The 19,788-nt window shown below is 54.9% G+C and overlaps 3 protein-coding genes across 3 annotated transcripts; 2 read left to right on the forward strand and 1 right to left on the reverse strand.

The window, feature by feature from the left end:
• Window positions 1-1,366: 1,366 nt before the first annotated feature.
• Window positions 1,367-6,082, forward strand: NCLIV_006400 (conserved hypothetical protein; the record flags this gene model as incomplete). Its single annotated transcript, XM_003880150.1, has 4 exons — window positions 1,367-1,463; window positions 2,879-3,755; window positions 4,668-4,851; window positions 5,246-6,082. 4 exons carry the CDS (start codon window positions 1,367-1,369, stop codon window positions 6,080-6,082), a joined length of 1,995 nt encoding a protein of 664 aa, XP_003880199.1.
• A 1,562-nt stretch (window positions 6,083-7,644) lies between these two features.
• NCLIV_006410 (conserved hypothetical protein) lies at window positions 7,645-9,378 on the reverse strand (the record flags this gene model as incomplete). Its single annotated transcript, XM_003880151.1, has 4 exons — window positions 7,645-7,876; window positions 8,308-9,208; window positions 9,276-9,297; window positions 9,361-9,378. The coding sequence occupies 4 exons, from the start codon at window positions 9,376-9,378 to the stop codon at window positions 7,645-7,647; spliced, it is 1,173 nt and encodes a 390-aa protein (XP_003880200.1).
• A 222-nt stretch (window positions 9,379-9,600) lies between these two features.
• Window positions 9,601-19,407, forward strand: NCLIV_006420 (conserved hypothetical protein; the record flags this gene model as incomplete). Its single annotated transcript, XM_003880152.1, has 15 exons — window positions 9,601-9,690; window positions 10,569-11,805; window positions 12,072-12,227; window positions 13,060-13,128; window positions 14,075-14,196; window positions 14,642-14,689; window positions 15,015-15,103; window positions 15,424-15,519; window positions 15,894-16,002; window positions 16,395-16,502; window positions 16,882-16,946; window positions 17,438-17,582; window positions 18,362-18,477; window positions 18,944-19,049; window positions 19,345-19,407. The coding sequence occupies 15 exons, from the start codon at window positions 9,601-9,603 to the stop codon at window positions 19,405-19,407; spliced, it is 2,619 nt and encodes an 872-aa protein (XP_003880201.1).
• Between the last annotated feature and the right edge of the window lie 381 nt (window positions 19,408-19,788).

The following is a 19,788-nucleotide window of genomic DNA, read 5'->3' on the forward strand; positions in this document are numbered from 1 at the left end:
GGCTTCCGTCAAAGCACATCGTAGGAATTTAATTTTTCACCTCTGCCGGAAAGTGTTGGGGTGTAGATTCTTCCGAAAGACAAATTCAGAGTCCCAAACTGCGCGCGACGAGCCGGCTCAGCCGTCCATTCCATGCTGAAAGTGGCGGAGGCTCCGCTGGCAGCGGTCGGGCAAACCCACGCGTGCGTGTCTGGTTTGTCGGGCCGTCGTGTCTACTCGTCCTTGGCTTTCCCGCGAAGACGGTGAGTTTTCCCGTGTCAAAAAGTTGCATTTGACAGTAACCACTGTTGGTCTATTCGGCTGGCTCTTTCTGACGCTCTGAGACTGCTCCCTTTGTTCGAGAGTGCAGCCTCGTGTGATCTCCGCTTGTCCGTCTCCGGAGGGGGGGGGCGACGTGCGGGCGTACCACGCAACAAACGAACGAGAACATCCTTTTGATGGCGTCCACATGCTGTCCCCTCGTCGGTTCTGCTGTGGCGGTAATCAGTGTCTTTCGCCCCGCCAAGGAAGCTGGAATTTTCTGTGCGCGCCCGCATTAATTCGATACTGGCGACCGCGCTAGCAAACACTCATGTCGCTACGGACGCACGGCTTGTTGGTGGGTTGCTGGTCCGCCTCAACGCGAAACAAATTTTTTAGGACTTGCATCGGTCCATTTCACTTTGATGCACGGTCTAGCATGACCTAAGCTTTTTATCTTTCTGCTGGAAGCTGTGTCTGTGGCCTCTCCAGCAACAACCAGCGTACGCGGCACAAAGTGGCACCGGACGCTGTCGTGGTTCTGTTGGGTCCTGGCGATTCGGAAGACAACAGCCTGTGCATTTGGACGGAAACATTTTCACGGAGAGCCCGGTGGCTTTGGGTGTGGAATGTTTAAGCGCATACACCAAGCGCCCACCTTGTGGGATCGTGCTGCTTACTTCTGGCGTTTCTTTACAGCACAGGTCTGATAAGCAGTCGCTTTGACTTGCGAAAGCGCTCCAGCTGTGTGTACCATATAAGCATTTAGGCATTAGGGTGCGATTGTGCTTTGCTGTACTGTTGGTCTGCTCTGCCGTTTACGATGGAGTGCGTCCCTGGGGCACCGCTTGTCGGGGGACTCAGTTCTGTGAACGTAGCGCAATGGTGTTCGGGAGACTCTGCTGATCTGCGGAACTCGGGAAGCAGAGAAGAGCTCCGCTCCGAAAGAGGTGCGAGGCGGAGCTCTGACGCTTCTATATGGACTGATATCCTGAGTGTTTCAATTCCCGAGAATTTGTGTAATTCCGCATCCGTGCAAGCGGAGGATATAGATACAGTAGGCACCTTGGCCAGAGCCGGTCGAAAGCAGGGGATGCTGCCAAGATCGAAGGGTGCGCCCACCCCAATGGTCAACACCTCTCTAAGGTTAGCATCCTCTTCGGTACCGGTTGATGAGACCAGCCGTGGAGCTGGCTGCGGCCCCGACGCTTCCGAAGATAAAGGTGAGTTTAGCACGATAGCCGTTGCTGTGAGTTCCACCTCCATACGTGTACGTCAAGGTAGGACGCACGTGCTCCAAAACGATTGATGCGTTCGGATTGATCTGTATGTGCAAGATTGCTCACATTTTCCTGAGGTGAACTCGTATAGCTGTTGCCATTTGGTTACGAAGAAGCCAACTTTTCGTGCGAATCACTGCTGCTACGGAACGTTCCAGCACGGTGTTGATTTTTTTTTTTTGCATTTTCGGTGATGGCTGCTTCATTCTCCTCAGTGTCGATTCCAAGAGATGCGACCAGGTTTTGGGTCCCTTCCCACGGCTTTTTGTGGCTGTTGGCTGGGAATCGAATCGTGTGTTTGCAGGCCATATGGCGTCCAGGATGGAGGTCAGGGCCGGTTGCCGCCGGCGGGAGCGTTCGAGCGCTGCCTCCTCTTGCGTTAGTTCTGGGGTGTCAGCGAGCCGAGTCCGCAATTTATCTGAAGCAGTGAGAACCGGAAAGAGTGCTGGAGGGAGTGGGAGGAGCAGACTTGCATTAGGAGCGGTGGGGCGCCAACTTCTTCTCGACAGGATCCGAACGAGATACCACACGAATGCGGTCTACTACAGTGCGTTATTACGCAACAAGTACAATAGCACGATCTCAAAACTTCCATTTTTCACCGTTAGTCTCTTGCATCAACTAGCGGCTGATTTTGAAGTAGACACAAACACCCTTGTGAGCCCTAATGTGGAAAATGGAAATGCTTCGGGCGGAAACGTAAGATCTGCATGTGGCAGAAGCCGAGGAATGGTGCGGGCGACGAGACGAACCCCGGTATCGGTTGATGTACGCCCACCGGTGCCGCAAACAGCGGTATTCTCAGACCGGAGCCGTGCACAGAGAACGGCTGTTCGAGTCAAGGGCAAGGTTGGGAGAAAACTGCAGCACACTGAAGGGAGCTCTTTTTCCGGGTTAAGCGGCCGCAGAACTGTCGAAATGGATCAAGGAAAGGAGAGTTTCGCTGGCGTGAGCGGTAGCACTGGAGACGATACGCCGGACCTATGTACGCCGACCGCTAGGAATGCTGGCTCAGAAGATAAAGACGTCCGGGACACTGTAGCGGACATCGAGCTGTTCGGCAGAAAGGTGCTCAGCAGCTCGAGAGACGCTGAGTCCTTCTCCGCCTGGCTTTTATCAAGGAATTCTGCCAGTAGAGGTGAGACTTGCGATGCAAATACGAGGGAGTACAGAATACCAGAGAGGACCCAAGAGGTCGGTCTCAGCATCCGTCAGCTGATTCGCGTGGCTTGTGTCGTGGAACAGGGACGATCCGTTTTCAGCCGTGATGAATCGTGCCGGGGGCCGGTACGCGAAGGTCGTGCGTCGCTGACTGTGTAGACGTGAGTCTATGGATGCGTGTTGTTTGCCTTCTACAGAGTCTCTTTCGGGGTCGTCAGAGGAGAACGGTGTACTCGGCAAGGCTCATGTGTACACCCCGGGTACAGGATCGACGGAAAGTGTGCCCAGCAGCCCTATAAGATCAGACTCGGGCGGGGTTGTTCGTAGAGGGACAACTACGAACGGCATGCCAGGCGCGGCGGACGTTAGTTCGGGAAGGAATAACGAAGGGGCGGGGCACCTTGAAGTGGGAATTGGCGAGAAGTCCACGGGAGACACGGAGGCGTCTTTGCGTACATCTCTGGAGGAGCAGTCGAAGGCAAACCCCAACCGCTCATATATGTCAACCGACTTCAAGGACGTAGAGAACGTGTACAAGGGAATTGCAGCCCTCTCTGCGACGGCTGCAAACGTCGAGACACGCTCGGGCGTGCCAGGCTGTACGTTGCCGCTGTCGAGTAGTCTGTCTCTGAAGAGATCTAGACCGGATATTGAAGTAATAGAAGCCATGCTTGGCGCGGCACGAAGCAACAGCGGAGAGGCATCTTCCGACTTGGAGAAATTCAAGTCGCACCTGCTTGCCGGCTTGTCGCTCCGTGGGTCGGAAACTGCCTCGAAGAAGAGCAAGATTCTTCAGGCGACTGCTTCGGAAAGCACGACGATTCCGTCCTCGCCAACATCACCGACAGCCGCTGCGGTCGAACTCCTCGCCGCTGCAGAGCTGTGGTCTACCTCGCGTGCAAGTGCTCATTCAGGGCGGCGCACGGGGAGCATGCGACCGGCCGACACGGAGTTGAGTGCTGCTGCTTCGACGCAGATAGGCGGTGAACCGTCAGACGCAGGGGGAGCCTCAGGCAACGGGAGCAGAGCCTCAGGATCGACATACGGTCAGCGAACACACAGTTTCGTTGTCAGGTTTGCCTGCGGTGTCGTGCCTTCGGTCTTCCCAGCACCCTTTTTGCCGTTCCAATTCGCACGGTCTCTGGTTCGCGGGCTTTATAAACGAGCGGAAGAGGTCCTCGTGGCTGTTGACAGGGGGATATGTGTCGTTGTGGAGCCGACGCAGGTGGGGCAGCGCGTGACCCGCGTCTCCGGCAAAGGAGTGGAGTCCGCGTCGCACGAGATGTGTAGATCTTTGTAAGACGCCATGCGCCAGTGTGGTCGGCAGGCCACGCATGTGTGAGTGTCCTAGTGACTGTCCGCGCAAGTACTCAATGCCTTCTAGTCCGTCTCACAGAAGCGCCGCTTTTGTTTTTGTACTACTACAGGTAAAGGCGACTGCTGGCTTGGTGAGGCAAGCGCGGACGATGGCACGGCATCAGGTGTAGATCTACAGTGTCGGCTGCTGGCTGCGCTGTCTAGACAGCCAGTTGACATGGAAGTGCAAGGCGCGCGTTTTCTCGCTTTGGCGTCGGTTTTCCCCACTGGAGCAACCGCTGTGGGGGACAGCGCAGTGAACCATGCGCGGCACGTCGTCGGGCACTCGGGTGCCAGCCAAGGAGGGAACGTAGGCCTCCGCAGCGGTTGCCTGGCTCCGCCTCAGCAGCCGTCGACTGCAGATAGTCCGCCCCCCACAGAACACGCTCAAAATCGGCAAGACACCGTCGATTCGCACCTGACCGATGCATCGGCAGTGCTGGCTGTCACTGTGGGGGACGTGGAAAGCTTCCTTCAAACGCAGGTGTTGCGGCGATGGGGCGGCCGTAGCAACCTGCTAGGAGAGACAGGCGGTGGTCGGCTGCAGGCCAGGAGTTTGAGTAGGAACCGTGAAGCATGTGCGTCGACAGTGTCACGTGAGAGGGATCTCAGGATGTGTTTGAGAGGCAGTGGGAATGATGCAGAGGAAGACTACGAAGAACAGGATGTCGCTGAACAGGTTCGTCTGCTCAAGCCGCGACAGGGACAAGGGAAACGCCCCACTCTTAGAACAGTCGCGCGCAAGGACGCGTCGGTCGACCGCGCAGGACCGGAAAATCGGGGTGTCGATAGGGAGACCAAATACGTAGCAAAGGTAGGCGATCGTACTCGTGCTGCGTCGGGAAGCTCACACAGTTACACCGATTAGACTCTTACCGGTGTAGGGCCGTCCCGGGCAACCGTGGGTGTGCGCCTTTCTGACGGTTTCATTTTTCGAACGTGTACTCTGGTGCTGTAACATGCTAGCCGTACGGCATCAGTATTTCTTAAGTTCGTTCGTAGCCCCGACAGAGTTCGGCATCTTGCTGATACAGATGAACGTAGCGCGCGTCCGACAATTCAGTACCGGATGTGCTCCTGTAGACTGGGGCTGCGTGTGGTTTGCTGTCGTGTCTTGGAAAGAAATCACGGGAGCTGAGTTTTTCGCGTGACGCCTGTGAAAGTTTGGAAAGTGGAACACGATGTTTGCTCGTGTCCGGTGCGCTCAGGAACCCAAAGGTGACGCACGAGACGATATCAAGAGCGGCAGTCCTTCGCATTCCGCGGGCCGATGCTGGCAAAAGGCAAACATGGGAGCGGGAACGTCTGTGGGTGAAGCGGCGTCTTTCATCAAGGCGTGTGAACACGTTGGTGTATTTCTTGCCGAGACCCGGCGGCGATTGGGATGTAGCGAGAATGCTACGGGGCAGTCACACCGCGCGAAGCAGCTCGCAGAGATCAAGCAGCTTTTTTTGCAAGCAGGCAAACAAGGGGATGTAATGGAGAACTCGGATTTGCGGGGTTCAGGCCCCTATCCAGAGACTTCGTTAGAATCCTACACAATACGTGGTGTACATGCGTCCGTGGAAGGAAGCAGTGTGGTGTCTCAGCGTGTTCAAGCAACTCCACAGTATGACGAACGGCACAGCACACTGTTCCTCGGAAATGAAGGCGACGTGGGTGAGACTGCTGTCGTTTATTACCCCGGAGAGGAAGGAAGCGTTTGCTCACTGGTAAACCAACATATGTCGGCGCCGTCTCTGGAAGCGTCTCGGGGGGAAATCACTCCGAGCAGCGTGGCTGTGAAGAGCGAGGAGGACGGACCAACAAATAGGACAGATTGTTCCAGCAGCCCTGGCAAATTTGTGAGACCAGATCAAGATTCGAATGACGAAACAAGTGCCGGATCTCCGGTGCCTGAGAGCGCCGTTGGTAACAACGACGACGACGGCGTATGCGGGCGCAGGGGAAGTCCGACGGAAGAGAGCGGCGAAGGCGAGATAAGGACGGCAGAAGGGGGCAACGGGCATCCAAATGGGACTCCCGGTGAAGAGGTGGCTTCTTGATGAAGCTGTCGCGGCATCGTCAAAACATGTCACGCCGTAGCGTTTGCGGGACGCGCAGAACGTGTGCAGGATGTGGGATGAGGCGGCTGAAACGCTCGTGGCAAAAAGCGGTCACAGAGCCCTGCGCGTTGAACGGCTATGCTGAGCGGTCAAAGGAAAGAACGGTACAGCCGTTCGCCGGGTCTTGGGATTCGCCGGGGGAAAGTCATGTTCTAGTGGTTGTTCACAGAGCGTCTGTTGTTCAGGAATTTTTTTTCTCATTTAAAAAAAGCACAACTTGGATCGCTTCACGAGCCCAAAGCTGGCCAAGGGGTGTTTTCATGGGAGATTTTCAGTCTCACCCGTTGCGTGGCTGACGTGTGTTCTTTGTTGGTGTCCAGGGGGATATGCGAGCCGTCGCGTGGCACACTGCCGAGAGCCTGTGTAATACGCAAAATATGAAGTGTCTTGTGTTCCCTCAAACGGAGAGGCTTCGCAGCTGCGATCTGTGTGCCGGCGGTTACGGCGCATCCGGGGACGTGTGTAAATGCGGAGGCTTTGCGCGAAACGAATGTGGTTCACAAGGAGGGGGGTGTCTTTTCCAGTGCGGCGTTAGCGGTCCAGCGGCATTGTGCTTAATGAATCGGCGTTGTTGGATGGAAGGACGAAGCCAGTCTCTGCATTGCAGAAGGAAAACAGTAAAATAAGAGCGTGACTAACCTCCGGCAGCACTGGGGCGAATTGCGGTTCCGCGACTATTGCGCAGTGGGTGAGTTTCATGTCTTCAAGGTTCTGTGGTACGGCGTTTGTCTTCAGTCTGTAAATTTGCTGCAGGTAGTTCTTTACAAACGTGAATTAGGCGTAAACGGTGCAGCTGTTTATGCCGCTGAGCCGCTCGGGTTAAAGAGTGTGTGCTGCGCCATGCAGTGGCAACGTTGAAGGTCGGGGTTCGCCGACACTGCGGTAATGTAGCGGGGGGCAAACGGTCATGGCGTGGAGGAAGAGAACGAATCTGAAATGAAGCCGTTGCACGGCGCGAGCAGTCCTGCTGGCGGTACCCGCGTGACGCAAACGAGCTAGTTCAGTGTTTTCGTTTTCGCTTGGTTTCGCCGCTTCTGTGCACAGGCCAAGGCTCTCCCGAACAGTCAAATTCTCTGTGCATTCACCTGATTCCGCCTGAAGCGGTTGACGTCTGCGTGGGTGGTGTGGACATCCGCCATGGCCGTCAACAGCGGAGCCGATAGCTTGCTTGACAGTCGTTTTAACCCGTTCTCGTGAAGTACATGCTCTTTTGAGTCGAATTTTCCTTGTTCCTTGGCGGCTTCGGAACATTCGGAACGATGGAGAGACGTTTGAACGCATCGATATGCGACTGAGGAACGGCGCTGTTACGCGCAGTTTAGTCGTTCCGTGCCAGGAATGATGGCTTTGTGTTCGGTTCCGCCACCGGATTCTTTGAAGAGGACCGTGGATTTTCGCCGTCGGGATGCTTTATAACTCACTACCGAAATCGATCCGTGAGTGTCGTGTGTTGCCCAGTGGATGAGTGTAGTATTGTCCAGACTTCATTGTTGCCCCACTCACTACCTTTGGTGTAAGAGATTCGCTGCCTGGCTGTTTGCATCGGCCAGTGCCATATTGCGGCTATCTGTAGTGTAGGTGGTGAACGCGTCGCGTGAATGGTTTCTGTGAACATCCAGTCTCAAGGAAAATTGCAAGGTGCACACCGACCACAAGTCCCCACACAGTTGCGCGGTCGTGCTTGGGGGTTGCAACTGAGGGTCGTACGCCACAGAGATGAGTTTTTCATGTCGGCTACGGACAACACATTGTTCCTCAGAAACGCTACACAGCAGTTGGTACACAGGAAACGACCGATGTTCGGTGGCAACCGCGCGAACCACCTAGCTTAGACAAAAGGCAGACGTCTTCCTATGACTCCCAGGAGTCATCAAGAAGACACTTTGACGTATTTTTGCAGCAGACCAGATGCCTCGAGGAGTTAAAAGGTTAAGGCTGAGACACGCGGAAACGAGACGGCGGGAAACTGGCCCGGCGTTCTACGACAGAAGGCGACTGCACCATGTGGAACCCGCATGAGGTTTAATGTTTTGGTGGACTGTCGGGTCCGCTAAGGTGGCGTTGGCGGCACTGTGACGGACGGTCTGCACGTGTGGAGGATAGGAAGGTTGCGGCAGGTACTCAGCAGGGGAAAGCAACGAACCTGTTCGCCGTGTCTACCGTACCGTGCTGACGCGGTACTCCTAAGGGAGGGGAATTCGCCCTCCTCTCGTGCTTCCTCAGGTTCTGGCGTGCTTTCTGTTGGAGCTGCCGCGTTTCCCGATTCTTGTGGAAACAGCTCCTCTTCTGCTTCCACGTCATGCTGCGCGACTGCTGCGGCGGTTTCAGTTTCATGAATACTGTCCAAAGACGCTTGCTCAGCAGCAGCGATGTTTGGATGTTGAGTTGGGAATGCCTTCGTGGTTTCATCGGCTTCCTTCAAAGTATTTCTGCCTCTCTTAACCGTTTCGTCTGTGCGTGCGCGAATTTCAGATACTTTCTCTCTGAGTTCCTGCTGGGCTGCTTCTCCCTCAGCTGTCCTCGATTCTTGCTCAAGGGCTTCCAGTTTGTTCTTGATTGCCTCTTCGGCTGTTTCACTCGATGAACTGCCCTCGTGCAGTTCGGCTAACTTCGCCTCCAGATCAGCCTGCTGTTCCTCTTCTTGGGCTAGTTTCACGTCTCTCTGAATCGCTTCCGCGATATTATGGCGCTGAGCCTTGAGGTTGTTGAGCTCAACTTCAGCCGCTTCAACTTCGTCCTCTTTCGACTTTATCAGCTCTTCGTTGAACTCTGCTTCGTCTTTTTCAAGTTTAGCGTTCACTTTTTCCACCTCTCCCAACTCGTGCGCCAGTGCGGTCACCTCCTGAGTGTTGCAGTAGTGAACGGATGCAGATCGAAGCATGTTGCATAGTTTCTTATCGTCGCGTACCGCCTGCGCTGCACGGGACTCAGCTTCAGCTTGCGCGAGAGCCAGGGTAACGGCAGCCTCCTCGTCCTTGTGGCTGCTACGGAGACGACGTTCACTGGCATTTCTTGCGTACTCCGCCTGTTCACCGCCGAGGACCGCTGCGGCTTTCAGGGACTTCGCTGATTTGAGGAGGTCAGAGATATTCGGACCAACTTCCTCAACAGAAAGGAACGATTCATCAGTTACCGAGTTCGGCTTCGGCTTTACCCTAAAACACGAGTGTTTTGTGACACGTCGAACGCCGTGTGGAGCGATGGGCTGTGTTTCTTACCTTGCTTTCGACTACCATCTGTTCCACGCCACAGCAGTGCGGTTCAGGACAGCAATTTTGCGTGCGGTGTATCGCGCTTTGATGCTTTTCTGGCAAAGGAACCGGCGGTTTGTAATTGTCCTCTGACACTTCTGTTCGGTTGCGAACTGCCTCAGCTGGGGGTTCTGTTGTCGGTTCCGCCTGCTCTTTGGATGTGGACAGCAGCGCGACAGCTCTCGTCCCTTGAAGGCGTCCTTTCCCATGTCCCGCGCCGCTTCCGACGGCGACCTCGGCATGGTGAACCGCCACTACCAAGACCGCGAAAAGAATGACGGCGTGCATTTTCTGAGAGTAAGAGTTCAACAGTCCCCGTATACTACAAAATGACGCGGTCACACAAGCCGTCTGGTCGTTTGCAGACGCATGCGCCTCGCTGACGGAGAGGACATAATAATAATCAGCATAGTAGCTGGCTGCATGTGGTGGTACCGCTTCTGCTGTCTGCTGTCATGACAGGCGACTTTGCCGTGTCTTGTTGCCGGCGAATCGCTTAGCTATGGTATGAATATGTTGGGACGTCAGTGCTTTCTAGGTGTGCAAGCACTGCGGAAATTCTGGAAATTCACCAGCGAGCACGACAAACTGTGCGGCGCTGTGAAAAGGGGGCCGTGGCATATCGACCGCTGGCCGATGAGGCTCGTGTAGCGAGACAAAATCGACAAATCCACCCACCATGAAGTGATTCTCTCTGGCATTCCAACGCCTGTTCGTACCGAAAAATGGCGGGTAATTCGTCAGATGGATGCGACGGGGCTTCTTCCCAGTCACCTGTTCTGAAAGGAAGGAGAAATACGGCCCCCCTGTCGCGAGACTCCTCTTTCCAGGCTCTGCTAGCGTCGTTTGCAGAACGGATGATCCAAGGGTACAACCTGATTTCGAGAATAAAGGACGCCGATAGGGAGTCGACTGAACACATAAAAGAGTTCGTGCTGGATTCTGCGTTTGCAGATGCCACGAGGCGCGTGGCAGTAGCTTGCGTGTGCCCGCTGCGGCGCCAAGCATTTTGTGAGCTCTTTCGGCGGTCCGCTCAAGACAAAACAATTCGTCCCTGCCTTGTGTCTCCTCTCAGATGGTGTGAGCGTGTTATTTGCTTCGTCTTGTCCAACTCTACTACCTCATTCAGAAACGGTCATTTGTGTGCGTATAACGAAGGTTCCCAAGACCTGCAGTGGTCAGAGACAGTGAAAAAGGCGCGTCAAATCGTTTGTGATGAGAAAGAAGCCGCGCGTGACGATGTGAAGGAGTGCTTCAGTGCTTGCGTACTCTTCCTCTACACTCTTACAAGTCGACCTAGCCACCCCGATGTGGCCTCGTGGATGCGCGCTTTCCTTGGCACGGCGGCTGGTCTGGATGTTTACTGTTTCATCGGTGCAACAATTTCAAGTTTTGTCCCCGACGTAAATGTGCACAAGGGTCTGTCGCCGCAGGATGTCTCGAAAAACTCGAGAGATGATGCCGGGATCGTGTCTCGTCTTCGGGAGCCCGGGGCTCGCAAGACCTTCCTCCGGTTGGTTGCGGTGTACGACAATTTGTCTCATTCTGATGTATTGATCTCAAGAGCGAGGAGCCACCGCGACCTTCGCACGGCGCAGAAGGCGGTGCTGAGTGTCGCTTCGAGACTCCTGGTTCATGCTGCGGCGATCCCTGTCGGCATTTCTATCCGCCTGTGGAGGATCTTTTCTGCCTATGCCACAAATGATTCGCCGGATGTGGCGAGTCCTGGGCGAGGGAAGGCGGATCCCACTCCTCACAGCCGACATTATAGCAAGAAAAACAGTCAGAATCTTTTGTCGCTCACTTCAGCATCGGTTCGATCTCAGCGGCACGATGTCCTAGAACTCCGGGCTGCAGTTGACTGTTTTCGGGACGCGCTCAAGAGCGACGACTTTCTTCACCACCTTCGAACAGAGCTGCTGCCCAGTGCGCGGGGGTTGCTGGGTACTTGCATTTCTACTGCCGCTGAGCTGCAGAAGGCGGGAGACGACATGGCTCTCTCGGTTGTTGCCGAGCTCTTGGCTTACCTCGCTCTTTCCTCAACCGGACTCCGCCACCACGCGGCTGTAGAGCTCAATCAGAATCCGGCAAGTGTGTTCGATCACGACAATGGTGGCGATGGATCACCAGCTAATCCGGAGGCTTCAGAAAAGCGCTCTAAACAGCTCTGCAAACTGTCATCTGCTGCAGTGCACTTTCCATTCCTTCTTCGTGCATGCACGTCTACGTACAGCGAGACATGCGTTTTCATGGGGGCCTTCTTGGAAAGCTGTTTCGTCGCTAGCCAGCAGCAAGAAGGCGCACAAGATGCAGGGCTTGGAGTCCATCTCGCCGATGACGTCAAAGCTGAGGTTCTCCAAGCTCTTCAGAAGACGGTTGCCTCTCCGTGCACTGTTCCCGCCGAATCAAGTGGTGCGTGAAGCATTACCTATGAATGCGTATTCGGCCCTCACACATGGTTCCCGGAGCGTCTCTAAACCACACAGCATCACACTCAGCTCGGCTACGCGTAACCACGGCTAAGCAAGCTGGTGTTGCCCAGTGTCCCGCGGTGCTTCCGGTTGATTTCCGCGGCGCGGATCGCCAGTTTACTAGGCACGGGTCTACGAGCGCTTTTGAAGCGAACGCTCGCTGTACTGCCGTGGCTGTCTCCACTTCATTCTGCTCTCCTATTTCAGACGCCGACACTGGAACCGACAAGCAGGTTTTTCCACAGGAAAGCTCTGCCGCGGCACAGAGAAGAGCCGCGTGTCTCTCCCTTCTCGCCGTTATGGCTGATTCGGCGAGCTTTGCTTCGGAAGTCCAGCGAATGCTCCTGGACCTTCTGGTTGACAGTAAGACTGTCTCTTTCTAAACCCCCGATGTCTGCATTGGTTGCAAAAGACGAAGGTCTGGCGACAGAGTCGATTCAATGGCGGTTCCTCGCGCGTTTCCCCGAACTAGAGCTGGCGCCCATAGCGGTATATTCCTCGCCTTGTGGACGCCTTTCAGAATGTAAAGCCCTTGGCACCCTAGGTGCTGCACGACCGTTGCACACTGCTCTACACCAACCGTACAATATGTTCGTCTTCAACAGTTCACATTGGGCGGGGATGAAGCATTCTTCGTCGCTCCGGAGGCGCTTCCATTTCGGACCGGTCATGTTTCTTGCGTCACCTTTTTCTGATTTGCAGCGGCGAGCCGCACCACCGCTAATGCCCCGTCTCTTGCTACCACCATCAGCTTTGCTCTCGATGTCGCCCGCTGCTCTCCTCGACTTCGCGACTCGGCCATCTGCATTCTTCGACAACATACACCTCCTGTGCTAGGCTTCCTCGCCGAGACTGTCCTGTCGTCAACGAGCCTTCCGACTCAACGGCGACTGCTTCTGCTCGTCCATAAAATGCTGACGGAAGTAAAGGCACTGGGGCTGGCTGAGAGAGAAACGTCTTTCTTGTTCCGACAGGAGTCGGGCACAGGGAAAGCGCTTCAACGCGTGTTTGTGTTTCATCCAACCAGTTGCCCAGAGGGCGTTACGCCCTGTGCCCTGTTCTCGCCTTCCATATCGCAGGCCACGGGACACTTGCATTCCGCCCTGGCATGGCCACGGAGGACTTGTTTGCTGCCGGTTCCACGGACGTCGCGCCGGGTCGTAGACAGCATCTGTTTTTGTTGGTGTTCTTTTAGCTGTCTTAAGCAGTCCAGTGGGGGGGTGGTGGTGTAGAGCAATCATAAAGAACTTCCTCAGTATCCTAGGTACGATAATGTCTCTGTGTATTCGATCTTCGAGGAACCGCAGTCGTTGCCTTTGAGTCGTGCTAATGCTGCGCGTGGTGAATTCAAAAAGACTGTTGACCATCGGTTGGCCGTTTTTCTGTCTGTGTGTCCTCTCCCCATCGGATGCCTCCCAGGTGCTGTCGCCGCGTCAACGACGACAGGGTCCCCCGCCCTCCTGTCTGCTGCCTATATCGACTTTGTTTTTTCTCGAAAACAGTCAAAATCAAGACCTGGCGCTACCGTCTGTAGCTTTTCCTTCCGCCTCGTTCAAATCTTCACTTGGCGATGTATCGTCTCCCAGAGCTGACGAGAAAAGGAGTCGGGCACCTTCTCACAAAGTCGCCTCTGCTGCGACGCCGCCGCGAGAAGCGTCCAGCGACGCGTGGCGATTCAGGGACGGGCTGCGATCGATGAAAGACCAGCCAGCCGTTGTGCGTTCCTCACACGGCCCGCGTGACCATCTCGGCGCGTCCTACGAGTCCATTCTCAGTGGTGAATTTCCTTTCCACACTCGCCTGCTTCCCCTCCAACCGTGTACGTTTCCGATTCTGCTCTTTTTCACTTTCTGCCGGACGGACACACTCCTCACGTTTCACTCCGCCGAAAGGATAAACAGTCTTTCTTCCGTCCACGGCCCCTGCCTCGAAGGTTGTTGCACCAGGCCTTCTGCGGGCTTTTCCGTCCCTCTCACGGCGGAAATGCGCCGTTTTGTGCTGAGTTCTCGTCACCCACGCAAAACGGGGACTGCGAGGGGACGACCATATGGGGACCTCCAACCCTAAACCCTAAAGAGGTGTATCCCTAGACCGACAGACCCATGTGTCTTTGAATCTAAGGTGCTTGGGAATGCACGTGCTGGTCATGCGCTGGAGTGGACTTGAAGTATCTCTCCCGCGTGGTGCCGCCATGTCTCTCCTGGAACCAGGCGAAAGCGAACAAAAAAACGTGGACCTCGACGCCTACGCGGGAGAACTCGCTCGTGTTGTGCGGCTCCAGCGGGAGCAACAGCAACTTCTACGAGACACCGCAACTGCGTCTCGGAATCGAGTGAGACGGCTGCGTTGCCGAGATGCCGTGCTCCATAAACAGGCTCCAAACAGCGCCTACGAACCAGAGCTGCACAGTGTGCTGATTGAACATGAGTTGGCACTGCGTCGCCGCGTCTGCTCGCCAGTCTAGAGTGGCCTGCATCCCTGCATGCGACTGAACGGGAATTCCGTCGAAAAACACTGCAGGCGGATTTGCAGATGTGCATACGCAGGCGATTAGGCCTTTCATGTGTACATACACACACAGCCAGAGAAAGAGTGTGCACATTCACGGATCCATTTCTGCAGCATTTTTGTGTCATGGGATGCGAGTACCCGTTCTGTGATGAGTCGCACGCGTCGGCGAAAGGGGGCGAATCGCGACTCCTCAAACTCGGTTGAATTCGAGCGACTTTCTCCAGCATGTCCAACCACCTGCTTCCGGCGTTTCGCGTTGTCTTCAGGAAGAGGAAGCGAAAAAGCTGATGAAGCTCACAATCTCAGACCACGAGGTAACCACATGACACAATAGGACAAACATTCCGCGGAAAATGCAGCGTGCGGCTTTACAAACAGACTTCTGTGTCGCCTGTTTCTAAACACAAATGAGAAGCAAAGCTTTTTTCCTTGGTCATGCGATACATATTGCTGCTTGTCTGTGCACACATATCTATTTCAAGAACGTTTTGGTTTCATTCACTTGCAGGCACGACGTATATATATATATATACGGACATCCATATATGCGTGTATGGTCTTCTGCTGGCTTCGGTGCAAATGCATGCATACATTCTGGAGCCTCATCCTCCACGTATTTCGTTTTTTGTCTTCTTGCAGCACGAGAAAGTGAAAGCTGAGCACAAGGCCGAAGCATGTCAGCAGCAGTTGCAGCGGCTCCAAGAAACGCATGCAGCTGAACTGGCGAGGTATGCAAGATTACCCTTCGGTTTTTTGTCCTTTCGCTGAACCGCGGAAGGCAAAGAACGACGAAGGGTCTCGCGCTGGTTTTTCGCGTCTCTGCGTCTTTTTCGCTTTATCCGCCTCACCGGTGTTTCGCGAAAGTTGCTGTTTACCCTTCTAGCGAAGCACGTGCCGCCGTGTTACGGCCCGCTCCGTTTCCCTCGCTCGAGAGCCTCGCCGACAAGCAAGGCTGAAGGCGCAAACGGATGCATGCATGCGTCACCCCTTCGCTCTCTGTGCAAATCGACTTTCTGTCGCTGTGGCCTGCCGGTTCTGCCTTGCGCAGAGTGCGGGGCGAGGGCGAGGCTCAGACCCGCCAGCTGCGCTCCATGGTGAACGAGTTGCAGCTCTTACTCGACGGCAGAGAGGAAAAGTTGAAGAAGTAGGTCTTACAGGCAGTATCAAAAAGAAGAACCGAAAACGTATGCCTGACCGTTCTGTCAAATAACAAGTCAGGGCCTTCCCGTCTTGTCTCCGCGCGGTTTTATCGCTTATCCTCGATCCTGTTGCAGCCCGCCGCCCTGTCGCGTCCTTGTGCATGCAGCTGTGTCCAGGTTAAGTGGGCAAGTAAGTGTACGCACGTCAGCACGATGTTTTGATGGACGCATTCGCGTGAGGGAGTCTGCGAGTCTGCGACCGTTCCACGTGTATGTCCTCCAGCACGCATGCGCATATATATATATATATATGTAGGCGTATGAAGTTTGGTTCGTTTGACTCGTTTCGCGTTAGCTGTGTGCGGTGGTGCGGTCTCAGCGCCCAGGATGCGCTCGCAGCGAGCAAGCAGCAGCAGCTGAGCAACGACGGAGAATGCAGCAAATTACAGCGGCAGCTCCAAACCCTGACAGCCCTGAACAAAAAACAGGTTAGAAGTGCACGAGCAGGTACACGCGCACATCCGCACAAGGCGTTAGGTGCCCGTGCTCACGTGCCCAGTTAAGTTTACGTATCGCACCGGTCGACCTGCGTTTCCTTTTCGCCGCGAGGATCTAAAGAGACAGTGTCTCGACAGTGAAAGTCGCGGAGCCGTTCGCTCCACGATGCCACGTGTGCGCAGTGGAGTTCCGGGTTTCTGACCTCACCACTCGGGTTTCGCGCTCCCACAGCCAGTCAGAGGCTTCGTCGCCTTTCTCCAGGAGATGCGCGGCTGCGAGGGGCTAGTTTGTAGGCGCCAGGAAAGCGTTTGCGTTTTCACGCATTCGCGCGTAGGAAAGGGCCCTGGGACAAGCCTGCTGCCTTGGCACTCTGTGTTTGCAGAAGGACGACTTGAGCTGCATGGAAGCCCAGTGCGGGTCTCTCCGCGAGGCGAACGACGAAGCCGCGAAAAAGCTCCACGAAGTCTCCTGCAGGGCGAGAAAACTCGAAGTAAGTCGTGTTCGGTCGACGAGTTCATCCAGTGTTTCGTTCGCGGCCTGTTGGGCGGGCGCGAAACTCCTCAATTGGTGAGTGGGAGTCTGCTGAAGGCGAGACCGGATCTGAAGCTGCGCGTCTCACGGTGAGCAGGGCTCGTGAGAGACAGCAAAGCAAAGACGTTAGTGGAGTTGTTCTCTCACCTCGTCGCCTGTTTTTCCACATGTAACTCGGTGGGGTCAGCGTAGCCAGTGCAAATGTGGTACCTGAGCGCACGACTCGCGCGCCGACTGGTGACGCTGTTGGGAGATGTGGAAAGCGGAAAGGGAGTTCTTGGGTCCGGTCTCATCCGGTGATTGCCACTCCCACATCTTGACTTGCCTTCCCCTCCCAGAGCCAGTGCGGCTTCCTCCACGCGGAGAAGAAAGAGCTGCTCGACGAGCAGGAGAAGCTTTTCAAGTGAGTCGCGGATCTGGAAAAGCGTCGCTGTGTGCCTTGAATACAAAGTTTGCGAAGTGTTTTGTTCCCTTTCTGCATTCACCTTTGAATCACCTTGAGAGTCCCTTATCCCTGCCGAGTCCGTCTGCTGCCTCGCCCCTCGGCGGGTCTCTCGTTTTCTGTGTCTCCTCTGCCTCTGTCGAGTCGCTCCCGCCGCGCTACCAGTCCGCAGCTTCTCTCTCACGATTGCAAATGGCCTTGGAATTCCTCCGTTTTTATATGTATACATATGTGTGTGTCTGTCCATACCTGTTATACACGTGGTGTGTATTTACGACACACATCGACAGGTGCGGCAAAATGTATCACTGCGTGTTTTTCGTTTCTCGCGGTGTAGTCGCCTGCCCATGAGGCTCTGCCACGGGACGTTCGGACGCCCGGCTGCTACGAAGAAGCGCTGCCGTTTCCTCTTGACACAGGGGACGTTTGTTGTTCTTTTCTTCGCTGACCAGACAGCTCATTCTTCTTCTTGACAGAGAGCAGCACCTGACACTCGAGCAGCGGCGCCTCCGCGAGGGCATGAAAGAAAATCTCGAAGCCGTTGAGCGGGCCGAGAAGCTCCAACAACAACTCGACCATTTGCGACAAGAAAAAGAGGTAACTCGGAAACAAGGCAGAGCGTGTGGACGGCCAGGAACGTCTCTTCGGAAAGTGGAGGCGCAGAGGAGTCGCATTTCCACTCACGCATTTGAGAAGCCTAGGGGGGGCCGTTCTGCAAATATGGGCGCGGCAAACGAAAAAGGCGTGTCGAGAGTAGCCACGGTCACACGCTGGGAGGAACAAAGGCAAGTGGCGACGCGCGGCGATCTTTCCTATACCTATCTATGTGTATATATCGGTACGTTTATGTCTCGTCTCTTTCGCAGTTTAGGTGTAAGTGGTTTCCTAGCGTCTGTGTGGAGGAAAAAGGAAGAAAAAAACGCGATTTTCTCGACGTTAGTAGCGTATGTGGATTTCGGCACAAGCCTCTTAAGCGGCTCCTCGTGTGAGAGGCTGCCGACAGGTCTTAAGCTGGATCTCCCCCAAACGCGTATTGGCACCGTGATGCCCGGCTCTTCTGCCCAAGAAAATGCAGGCAGCGAGCGCGCTGGCCTTTCCTCTCGCCGAGATTCACTGTCCCGACAGCAGGGTTCGAAACGAAGTGGAGCGAGGCAGGCTTCACAGTTCTCTTCTTTGTGACTCGGGCACCTTCCTCTCTCTGGCGCTCCAGGGATGCATTCCATTGTTCACTCACGATAGCGACACTCGCACAGGTCTATTGAGTTCCCCCTGCGTGCCTGTTAGTTTACATGCTCCTCGCCTTTTTGTGCTGCTATTGGTGAAGATTCGTCCAGTAGCAGCTTCTGTGGGACTTCGATTGAACTGTTTCCCCTCAGAACACTGGCAAGGAGGCAGGCCAGATGGCTTCGCGTACCGCCATGCTGCAGACGGAGGTTGCGGCCTTGAGAGCGGACCTCAGCAAGGAAACGGAACGACGAAGAGCGGCTGAAGAGTAAGACAGAGTGATGGATTCGGATGCATAGTGTAGCCATGTCTCTTTAAAACGCTCTGTGCATTCCCTGCAGGTTCCACTGCTCCCGCGCCTTGCCAGCTTTGTTGTACACTGCGTGTGCCCCTAGTTTAGATAGGTATGCGCATCAGTACATGGCGAGGCATCAGTTATGTGTGTCGTTGCTACAGCTTGTGCGCAGCTTTCGCGTCTTCCTGTACACTGAACTTGTCACCGAGCGCAGTTTGTGGGATACGCTGCTCTGCCTAGAACGCACGTTCCGTCTACCCTATCCGAGGCGTCTCCGATTCCGTATCTCCTAGCTCTGTGGATGGCAGGCGCGCTGTTTCAGTGGCCCTTTTTGCTGCAGCATCTCCATTGTAACTATCCTGGGCACACCAGAGGGAAACGCGTTTGCCCGACGTTCCATGTCCTGTATCTGCGTGTCCGGGTCTTGGTGCGTCTCCAGGGCGGCCAGCAATGCAAGCGAGAAGACACAAAGTGTCTCCGAAGAATTAGAGCGCGTGAAAAAGAAACTGAAAACCCAGACGCATGTGACAGAAGATCTCGAGAAGGTAAAACATTCACAACGCTGGGCGAGAGTGCGAGGAAGCCTTTTTTCCAAACCCAGCCAAACGGCGTGCGGTTCTACGGTGAACTTGCAAATTTGCGGTCCGTCAGCCGGGGTTTAGGAGCTCGTTGCAGCGACTACTCTCCAATAGGATGCAGATTGGCATTCTGGTCGGCATCGGAACAGTCGTCTTTCGTATTGAAATGTGGCTGTGTTGACAAACCGAAAACGGGATCAGTCTCGTCCACGGATATGCTGAGGCTTTGATTCGGTGCTGCGTATGTGTGCGCTTGCCTCAGCGACTCAAGGAGAAGGAAGAGCAGCTGTCCAAAATCCAGAGTATCTTTAGCATGAAGGCGTAGCCTCTGCACTGCCGATCATCTGGAGAGAACCAGAGATGACCGTTTGACACAAACTCGAGTGGCTAGGCTTTCATACACCCGCGGGGGCACGCAGAAAATCCGAAGCCACTGTAGAAGAGGGAGTTCTAGCACTCGCATCCAGTGCCCGACGAATTTTGTAGTGTTTGGGGGCGCTAGGAGGGCTAAGAGAAATTCCATGTACCGACAACAAATGTGTTTCTACTCCAGACCTATTCCAGACAAGAACGCGATCTTCGATGTTTCCTGCAAGTTGCAGCTTTCTCTCTAATGCATTTTTCCTCCCGTTTTAAACACGCCCGACAGAGAACCAGCGACGGCAAGGCTTCTCTCGTACGGACGAGAAGCGAGTCCGCTGTGGGG

Source organism: Neospora caninum, chromosome II (assembly GCF_000208865.1).
Source record: "Neospora caninum Liverpool complete genome, chromosome II".
Taxonomy (NCBI): Eukaryota; Apicomplexa; class Conoidasida; order Eucoccidiorida; family Sarcocystidae; genus Neospora; species Neospora caninum.